At 33.4% G+C, this 10,884-nt stretch overlaps 2 protein-coding genes across 2 annotated transcripts; both read left to right on the top strand.

The window, feature by feature from the left end:
* The first annotated feature begins 1,517 nt into the window (after positions 1-1,517).
* On the top strand, positions 1,518-2,540 carry LOC130635428 (uncharacterized). The gene is made up of 4 exons (XM_057444760.1): positions 1,518-1,649; positions 1,733-1,796; positions 1,916-2,083; positions 2,183-2,540. The coding sequence occupies exons 2-4, from the start codon at positions 1,733-1,735 to the stop codon at positions 2,341-2,343; spliced, it is 393 nt and encodes a 130-aa protein (XP_057300743.1). The 5' UTR covers positions 1,518-1,649; the 3' UTR covers positions 2,344-2,540.
* A 2,359-nt stretch (positions 2,541-4,899) lies between these two features.
* Positions 4,900-6,943, top strand: LOC130635427 (uncharacterized). Its single transcript, XM_057444759.1, has 4 exons — positions 4,900-5,167; positions 5,263-5,317; positions 5,446-5,571; positions 5,655-6,943. The coding sequence occupies exons 1-4, from the start codon at positions 5,084-5,086 to the stop codon at positions 5,819-5,821; spliced, it is 432 nt and encodes a 143-aa protein (XP_057300742.1). The 5' UTR covers positions 4,900-5,083; the 3' UTR covers positions 5,822-6,943.
* Positions 6,944-10,884: the final 3,941 nt, after the last annotated feature.

The raw sequence follows: 10,884 nt of genomic DNA, 5'->3' as shown, positions 1-10,884 counted from the left end.
AGTGGCAAAAAAGACCTAACCTTTGGAGACTTGGGCTGTTTTTATTTTGGTCATTTCTTCGGCGTAAAGTTATCCTATTTTGTTTGTGTTTAAAGGTGGATTTTCACGAAGCAAATTGGACAGCGAATTCGACGGCGAATTGTATATGAGAATGCGCAGTTTTGTTTGTTTTGATTTTGCATCGAACTGCGCATGCTCAGATACAATTCGCCGTTGAAGTCGCCGCTCCATTCGCTTTGTGAAAATTTAATTCCATAGGCATAGCTTTCGGTTATCATTAATCTTGTTTCCAATGCCTTACCTCCAATTTAAACATGCTTTGAGATCTTTTTTTAATTCTAGTTGTACATTTATTTTGTTATCCCTACTTATCGCAGCTAAAAATCATGTTTCTTTAACCGATCTATGATATTTGGAAGCCAGGAATGAGATATGTAGCTACCGAAACGTAGCCTAGAGTAAACTGGCTTGTTTATGAAATGATAATATCTATTTTATTTAATAGGGGTATTTTTAAGAAAAACGGAATGAAATTATGCTTATGAAAACAGTACATCTAAAAACTCCCAAAAGTTTAAAATCGGAAGAACAGTGAACAGATTTAAACTTTCCTTTTGACTGTTTATTATTTTTTGATTACCCAGGGAGTTCAAAAACAGCGAAACGTTCATATATAATTCACTTTTTACATCAATTCTATTAAAAATTTCCTTTTGTGTAATACAACCCCTGAAAAATATATATGAACTATCAAAATTGTGCAATTATAAAGAATTTACATGCTGAAAAGATTTATTCTGTAGGGTGTAAGCGCTGACTTTTTATAAGAATGTTTTATCATATCGGTCTGAGCATTCTTAACTTTCAGACAAATGCCATCTTTTAAAAATATTACCACTTATCTGTTAAGTCATTGTCATTGAATAATGTGGATATTAGTGAATGACAGTTGTAGCTGTCAAAAGGCAGTCTAGAATAAACTCGCTTGCTGAAGTCCTGAGAAATATCCTCCTCGTGTGTTTTTAATATATTCTTGCCATGAACACAGCGTGAAAACCTATTTTTGATCTTAGCATTCCCAAGAGGAATTGCACAGAAATGCCAAGTAAGTAATAATAACTTTTTTTCTAACAATACAGAAAATTATAATCAAGTTTTCATCTGTCACGCAAAATGGTAACCTCCGTAGCAAGATACACGATAAGTGGCAAATAAAACACGAGCGAAACCGTAGACTTATCCACGGGCCAACCAAATACTCTGTAGTAAAATTCTACACATGTTCTTAAGATATACTTGACTTTTTGCATCTTTTAAGCCTCGATTATCTTTAAAAAGTATATTCGTATCAGAAAGTAATTAATTAATCTTGTTTGCATTAATTAGCTAGAATTTTTATCCTTAAGACGATTAGATTTTATAAGAGATACAAAGTGAATTTTGTCTTTTTACGTCTTACGATTGATTGGCGAGAAAAAAATCTGCGGTTAATTAATCTCGCCGTCTTCATTTCTACATCTTTTTCAAGCTTCATTAAACAAAACACACCCTTTACGTGTATATAAGAAAGTTCGCTTACTGGAAAAAAAACATTTCTTAAATAGAAAGTTTTTGTGTTCTCATCAAACGCGTAAAGTTGTATAAAAAAGGTATTATTTTGTAGATTGTACAATTGGAATGTACCAGTTCGACACAATGAATAACATAAAACACGCTTTCTTCTTCTTTTCAGATGAAGGTGTTAATTATCACTGCAATGATCATAGCAAGTGTTGCTGCATTTGTACAAAAAAACGGTTAGTGCATAACAAATCATTTGTGCTAACGATAGCGAAAAGCACTTTAGATACAACATATATTGACCTAGCAATTTTATTTCTCTAATTGTCCTTTTATCCAGCTTTTCCATTTTTAGATCCTGCCTATGAGGCGGGTTATAATGCAGGTTACGCCGATGCTCAAGCCCGTAGGAATGATGCTTTTGCAGGTTACGGCGATGCTCCAACCCGTAGGAATGATGCTTGTGCAGGTTGTGGCGATGCGCAAGCCCGTACAAATGATGCTTCTGCAGAGTTCCAATTCCGTTAGTACTTAGATTTTGTTTTAGCGCTTATTCAGAATGCAATGTAAGACAAGTTTGGAACTTTTGCGTTATCTAAACATTATTATTATTATTATTTAGCTCAGAGTGATCGGGAAGCTTACAACGCCATCAGAAGTTGTGGAGGCAGTTGGAAAAATTGTAATGGATGTCGCGGCTACTTATCTAGCTGTTGTTCAAGCAAGAATTGTAGTGGTGGACGATCATGCCGCAGGGGCCAATATTCTTACAGTTGTTCTTAGTAAATGTATCACAATAACACATTTTTTGTGTCTCTAATTCAATTCACGCACGGCAAGAAACAACTCTTGTATATAAATTTAGAGAGATACATTTATTTTTCTCATCTGTTTATTAGAACCAAGCACTTAATGATAAAGATAACACATCTCTCTGTATGTAGCTTCCATTTTACGAGTGAATTTAGCTTTGATAGAAACCGTGATTTTAGATATTTATCCCTATTCGGTCCCACACCTCTTAGAGGTTCTGGTATTGACTATTACTTGAAACTACACCTATAATTCTCTATAAAATCCTTATAATCGAAAAAACATAATCACTTTAGTTAGGCTTATCCTTAAAACTTGAAACTTACAACACAACTTTGTTTCAACTAGTAGAATCCTAATGCATGTTTTCCATACATAATTAGTCCAAAAAATTCCCGTTTTTTTAACATTTTACCCGAAAATCGGAAAAAACGGAATTTCGGGCAATTTTGCAACATTTCATGGGAGTTATACGGGATAAGTTTTACTTAGCTTGAAGAAACTTAAGACAAAATTTATAAATTCGCTTTAAGACTAAAGTAATCGAATTTTTAACAGCAAGTGTTAATTAGAAGAAATTTAAAGATTTCGGTGATGTCATACAAAAAATTGCTGACATAAGCAAAAAATTTTTGCTGCTATTTTGTTCTTTTTGTAACTTACTATAAGTGTGCGAAGTTTCGTTCAATTTGGACGAGCCTTTGAAATTTAAAAAGCGCCCCATTATAACCCTTTAAGCGCACCTTATACAATGCTTAATTTTGACGCAGTAGGTTTTTGATTGTTTTCTTGAATCATGGATACTTTCATGCTTTATCTATTTTCAGTGGGCAAATTTGTGGTTGCAATTTTGCTTCTTTTAGGGCGTCTTAAACGTGTGTTAAGTTTGATTTATTTTGGAAAAGTATATCAGACGTTATGGAGGGTGCGCAGAATCCGTTAACTGTTGAGCTGAATTTCAATATAAGGGTATTGACGTAATGGGGAAATTATTACAAACATGCACAGTAAATATTTGTAGTAGCGTAGATTCGCAGCGAAATATTACTTTAATAGGACAGCTGCTCAAAAAGTCGCCACAAAAAAGTGATAATTGAAGTTTTCACTGCAAACTTCCCCTGTCATATATTTAGAGACACCTCTAAACTATTCTACAAGGGCACATATAATCGTTGTAATATCGTTGAGAAAAGTAAGGGCAATCAGTTTCGTGATGGCGTGTTAAAAAATCCTTTGCAAACGTGAAATAAAGTCTCTTACGAACTTGCACCAATCACTTATACGCGATTAAATAACTGTCCTTTCATCCAACAAGAAGGTGACTTGTAAAGAGCAGTCTCTTGTTTTGTTTTATTTATATGCAAACAACGTCGGCCGTCTCCTTGCTTTTTGGAGAATAAAATCTCTGGACTCTCATAAATAGTTGTATTTGCTTATCTGTCTGCAAAAAAGCGTCGTGCAACGGTCACACAAAATAGAGTATTTTTTATAGACGGATTTTCCACGGGTTAATGACGACTAGTTTCTTCGTAAAACTACACTGAGCTCCATTTAAGTGGTTTTTCTAGCCTTGTAATAAAAACTTTCTTTTTTCGTTTACTGACTTGCATATGTTTTTTTGTATATACATATGATCTTTGTTTTTATGGATTAATTGGATGAGATTGCATTTTCAAGGCTGAAAGTTTTCTTATTAGTTTTTTAATGTGCAGTAATTACAGATAAAATTTTCACAAATAAGACGAGGTTTATTCTTATTTGTACATTAGTCTATGGCCTTCAAGGTTTATATTAATTGTAAAAAAATCTGTGATAAATAAAATGTGAAATTCTCCTAATTTTATATATCCAAACATACATATATCCACTTTTGGCACGGTACATAGCTACCTTAAGCAATAGCCGTTAACTTTTATATACTTGCTTTAGATATTGTGGCTGTAACTACATCAATAATTCTTACTCAAGCGTGAAGTAAAACTTTCAACTAAGTTAATAAAGAAACATATTCCTCATGACGAAAACGCAAAGCCTTTAAAAAATTATAAAAATGATATATTTCGCTACTGGGAGTCTAAAAGTAGGGGTTTGAAACAAAAGAGTACGGAATCGAAATTCCCACACTACAAATATTTTACAGTAATTAACTTTTTTTCACACATCTTGTTTGAAAAGTAGCTTGTGGCAAAAGAACTTTTGGTCATGTATTTTGTGTTCTTTGCAACTTTTATTTAATTAGAAACCTCTTTTGCACCGCCCATGACCACCCCGTCATAGCAGTTATAACTTGAATATTCTTATACAATATTCTTAAGAATTCTTATCAAGAAAATGCATATAGCTGAAACGTCCTTCTTAACTTTGTCTAAAAAATTCGTTGTCCGTATGGGTTGGTGTTGTTTCATTCTGGTTTGACTTGTTTAGTTGGATGGTGGTCGGAAATGTGCCCATGTTGGTAATAATTATTATTCTATTAAATACTTGCCAAGATTTTCAACAACATATTGTTTTATATATATTTAATATAAGAACCAAGCAATTACAGAGACAATAACGTCTGGGTATATTTCTAAAAGTAGATTACGTCAATGATACAAATGAGATAGTACACTCCATTTAGTTCGCATTCCGGTTAATTAATAATCTCTTTTTCTGTTTTTATTTCATTTATACACCTGTAACTGGCTTCATTAACCACGACACGCCTTTTATGTATATAAGCAGTTCGTCAAATGAAATTAATCAGTTCTTTATTAAGAAAGATATTGCGTTTGTGGAACTGTTCTTTAAAAAGGTATGTGTTATGTAAAATGTAAAATACAGTTCAGCGAGTGTAATTTATTTCTAAACTAATACAAATGAAAAGAGTGCAATACCTTTTTGTTTTAGATGAAGCTCTTCATTGTTTTAGCCGTGTTGATGGTCGGTACGCTTTGCAAAGGCGGTAAGTGAAAAAAAAATGTACTCTCTAAAAAGCTACTTAACTAAGCTCTAACAATAATCAACCAAAAAAGTCAACCAAAATTTAAACAGACATTGTAAAATATATTTCCAAATTTTGGGTTACCTTAGATTATGCTTACGAAGCGGGGTATCGTGCAGGTTACGCGGATGCACAGGCACGTACCGAAGATGCTCCTGAACGTTACGCCAATGCTCCTGAACTGTACGCGGATGTTCCAGCTAACAACCGTGCCCGTAAGTATTTAGTCACAATACTTCCTAATTTAAAACTATCGAAAATCAAAACAACACTTTTCAATGAAGTATTTCCATTTTAGCTGGACAACATGATTATGAAGCCTTCAGCAACCCGTCTAGAACATGTTACAAAAGCTGGAAAGACTGTAGTGGATGCCGTGGTTACTTATCTAGCTGTTGTTCAAGCAAGAACTGTAGCGGCGGACGACAATGCAAAGCGGGCAGAAGCTTATACAGTTGTGTTTGAATAAAAATCCTTTTTATGAGAATAAAAGATACAGTTGAAGCTTTCATAAGTTGTTTTCATTTAAATGAACTCGTAACATGAACTAATCCGTGTAACTAGCAGTACAATTGCGAAATACAGACTTAATTTTTGACGTAGATATATTCTTAGTCGCCTAGAAATCGATTTTTCAGCTTCAGAATTTCGTATGCCTTCCTAAAAGCAGTCGTAGTTTTAATCGTGGTGCGAAATTTCAATTACAAATGAATTTTTGGGACCAGGAAGAGTAGTGACAAACTGAAATTACTTACGACATGACTCATGATTAAACTTTTGTCTATATAAAAAACATAAACTCGTAACCTTCTTTTTTAGTCAAATTTATTTTCCAGAAGTAATAAAAAGAACATTTTACAAGCATTTTTAACCAATGATTTTTATTAGTTTGAAAAATATGTTTGAGGCCAATAAAAAAGTTGAAGAAATCATTTTTTTGAAAAACAGAAAAGTTGTAAAAAACTTCCCATATTGTGAAAAATAAAATCATCCATTCTTTTCACAGACACAGAAATAGAATCGTGTAACCAGTGGTAAATCTACTTATCTAATGAGTAAGTAGTTATATACTTAAATTTACTAACAAGATCCTTTAAGTAAATTTTAAAAACATAAAAAATATGATGTTTGTGTATATTCTTAAACTTAATCTATCGCGCTCTTTTAAAATTAAACATGTGTCAAGGTCTACACTTCGCCATTGTACAAATAATCTGAGGATGTTAATAGTCTTTTGGTATCGAAATATCTCTGTTTAGCACTCACATTACCTCGAAAAATTATTATCTCAATAACTCTTGTTCATATGGGTCGGGTTTTATCAATTCTTATAAAAGAGACGTGCTAGACATTTCGCTTGGCTCGGTATCACTGACTGTGACGGATCACTTTAAGCGAGATGTTTTTCTTATATAATAATACGAAGTGTATGTGACGGTCGTAGTGGATGTGTTCATTTTCTTTTGAAGCCGCCGAAGTTTTCTTTGAAGTGCCTGAAAAAAATATGTCTGAAATGCTAAATTTTATGACGTTACGGCGCGACGTTAATATCAAATTAACGTAGCCGTTACAGTGTACTTGAGGGTATATAACTTGGAAATAAGGTGGTGACGTAAATTCACCGCGTGGATAAGTAAGAACCACCTAGGATCAATTTGGGTAAATTTCCCAAACCTGGATCTTCAAATCCGTTTTGGAATGGACGGGTCGATGACGTCATCAAGAAACTTCAAACCCTAATATCTCTGTAATCAGGCAAAGTGGATATGTTCATTTTCCCTTGATCTTACCGAAATTTTCTTTGAAGTAACCTAAAAATGCATGTCTAATATGTCAAATTTTCTGACGTTACAGCGCGACGTCAATAACACTACTTTAACGTCAATATCCTATATTTAATTAATGAAGCCGTTAAAGTGCACTTAAAACTTTAGGGCCAAATAACTTGGTAACGAGGTGGTGACGTCAATGATTATTCACCGCGTGGGTAACTAGGGACCACCTGGGACCAATTTTGGTAAGTTTCCCAAACCTGAGTCCCCGAATCTGTTTCGAAATGGACGGGTTGATGACGTTATCAAAAACCTTTATTCCCAATATCTCTGCAACCGTTTGTCAAAAGTTCATGCTCCTATACATTTTCTTGATCAGCATTTTAAGATCTATCCGATGAATGCAACGGGTGTACGAATTTGTGAAGAAATTTTTTTTGGAACTTTTGGTAGAGACTTTACTGACGTCAGCAAAATTTTTAAGCCCTTATATCTCCTTAAGCGTTTGTCAAAAACATACGATACTATACATTATTTTGATCAACGTTTCAACCTCTATACCTTACAGACAACGAATTACTAAATTTCACCATTTTTCTTTTTGATTATGCACTGCTGACGTCAGCAAAAAACCTAAAGCAACCTATTTTTCCATTGTTCTTCTGCCATAGTAAATTTTTCCATGGGTTTTATCGACTAGTTTTATAATAATAATATTCGTACTTTATTTTAACACAAAGCAGCTACCAAACAATTGTTGATATCCTGGGTAAGAACTGCAAAACAGGGTAACAATCAAAGGAAAAATGAGGGAGAGAAGTGAGATATATCCGTACGTCAGAGCAAAAGTCTAAACTCTTGTAAACGAAACGCCTAGACATCTATCCTTTGCGTGAAATATAGAAAAAAAAACAAGTAAAACTTAACCCAGACCGTTGAGGGCGTTCAATGTTGTCGTTTTCGTTCCATAGCAAACATTTCAAGATTCGTTTCCAAAATAAAAATAGGTGCAGTGGCATTTTACGGTTGCTAGTGTATGTTTCATTTCATTTGTTTACGCCAGTGCTTTCAGATACACAAGACGGTTTTCCGGGTACGAGATGTTGTGCATGAGTGTCTTTTTGAAATATCATAAATTAATATCACAAGATTTTTAGCTATATTTTCTTCCCTTACATTAACTTCGAAAATATTTTGGACTACTAAATTTGAACCATAAAGTTTCGGACACATTAATGCTTCAAAAAAATTAATTTGAGGATGGAATCTAAACAAAACACCAATTTTTATCAGGAATCTAGATTTGATAAAAAATATAATATCTAACATAATACAAGAGGTTTATCTAAATTTGTTAATAATCTTCTGTTTTGAGCTCGTCGTCAATTCCTTTCCATACTTCGGTTATATCTAATCCCTTGATATAAGATGCTAAAAAATTTTCGAATGATCATAAAAGCCTACAATCCCTTAAGCATGAAATTGTTTAATCATAGTTGGCAATCACAAAAATTTTGTACACATCTTTACCTCAGACATGCTTTTTAGTGATCTTATTGGCATAGTAATCACTGAATGTTTTACTCAAGACATCTTTTGCGATAATATTGACGGTGACACCCGAAGGCTAAAAGTGCGTTTTAAATTTTGTTGTAAATAAAAACATACCCGATCTTTTTTTTGTAAAGGATTTTACATGTTGGGTTGTCTGCCCCTCGAACATTTTAATGATTACCTTTAATTTTTTATGGATAAATGATTACCTTTGCGTCGATGTAATGGGAGTGAAATTTTACCGCTCTCCCTAAAAGATATATTATATTTAAGTCCCGGTGATTTGTTTCCTTTTTCCTTCTCCAATAATGAAACATTATTTGCTCCCTTTTGCTATACAATGTAATTAATGTAAGAATGCACTTTCAAAAAAAGAGAAAAGGTTTAGTAGAGGTGGGAATTCCCGAACAATTATAAGTAATTTTTGTTGGTTCATCTCGAGGTTTGTTATAAGGTAGATTAAAAACTTAAGGATTCGCTCTGGCATTTGTTTGCGTGTATATGCCTTCGTTTCCAGTCATTGTTAGGGCAATACCATAAAACGGCTTTGCTTGTACAAATAAAGTCTCATATATGAAAACGTTGTTATTCCTCTTCAAAGGACAATTAAGTAATTTTGGAAAAGCCTTACAGTGTAGCGTATGCGCAACTAGTACTGGAACGAATACAGTCTTGCTTGATATAAAACTAGTGCCATGAAAAAAGTCAAAATCAGGAAATACTGGAAACGCGTGAATTGTGATCTACATGGATAAATATTAGCGGTTTTTCAATTTTTTTTCGAGTGGTTAGTACTTTTCGGCATCGATATTTGTGGATACGAAAGATACCAGTCTTAAAAGTTGAATTTTATCACTATTATTATAATAGCTCTTTATAAAACCGCAAAACACAATTTTTTGACGCTGATAAAAACTATCCCTGTTGAATCACAACCATGAATTTCATGTTTATAAACTTACACAAGGTTTCTCGAAACGATAATTTAATGTGGCAAAGAATATATATGATGCATCGAGGTTATATCATCTGTCAATAGGTTCAGTTTATCTAGAATATAAGTTACACAAAAAAACTAGAAATAATGCTAAATACGAACACTGTGTACTGCACACATGCATATGACCTAAGATTTTTTTAGATACATTATATTATTTATTTTAAAAGGCCCAACATAACAAATTTTTCGTTGAGAAAAGCAAAGAGAATCAGTTTCGTTTTGGCGTATTATTAAAGCTCTTGCAAACGTGAACATAAAGTCTTTTACGAACGTGCACAAAACATTATGGTATACGCGATTGAAAAACTGACCTTCAATTCAACAAAAGGTTCATTTGTAAAGTGCAGTCTGTTATTTATTTCAATTATATTCAAAAGACGTCGGTCGTCTCCCCTCTTCTCATCGTGCAACGGGCACAAAAAATAGCGCGAAATTTAAATACAAGCTGCCTGTGGATTTTCTATGGGACCAGAGATATGTAGCTACGCCTCTGCTGGACGTCTGTTTCTAACAGCAGAGGTAAAAGGTCGACAAAAAGAGATCACAAATCCGCAGCACCACAACATCTTAATGTATTCGTGTTACAGGCTCTGATTGTTTAACGTACCTTTTTAGCGATTCTTCGCTGGGAAAAACTTGTAAAGGGGTCATCCGTGTAAATTGGGATCCGTAATCAGTTTACTGCATGTGAAAGATTATAACAAAGTGGGTAAAAATATATCGTATTTAGTATTTCATGCAAACATAAAAAAATTGTGTAGTTGTGATATGGTTTTACTCACGAACAGACAGATATGGGCTATTATTAACTTTCTTGATGACGTCTGCAAGGACGCCTCAATACACAAAAAATCTTTTTAGAATTTTTTTAAACCGTTGCCTCTATTGTGCAGCTAGTTAGAGTTTGAAATTAACATAGGAAAAAAATTGTATCGTAGAACTGTATCAACTATTTCTTTTGGAAGTTCTCACGTGACCAAAATTGTTGTATACCTCACCCTTAAGATTCTTTTATGTGATGACATTAAGTCACTAAAATTTATTTTAACACTGGAAAATGCAAGGTGCTAGTAAAAGTTCATTTTATCACTACCTCTATTTAATTACATTTCATAATTATATTTTGTCAAGCTTATTAACCTAAACTTTCCTTTTTAGTTTGCTAGCTTGCAAATGTTTTTCGTATGCACATTTTTTTATGA

This window comes from Hydractinia symbiolongicarpus, chromosome 3 (genome assembly GCF_029227915.1).
Source record: "Hydractinia symbiolongicarpus strain clone_291-10 chromosome 3, HSymV2.1, whole genome shotgun sequence".
NCBI classification, from domain to species: Eukaryota; Metazoa; Cnidaria; class Hydrozoa; order Anthoathecata; family Hydractiniidae; genus Hydractinia; species Hydractinia symbiolongicarpus.
This window is presented reverse-complemented; position numbering and strand designations above follow the sequence as displayed.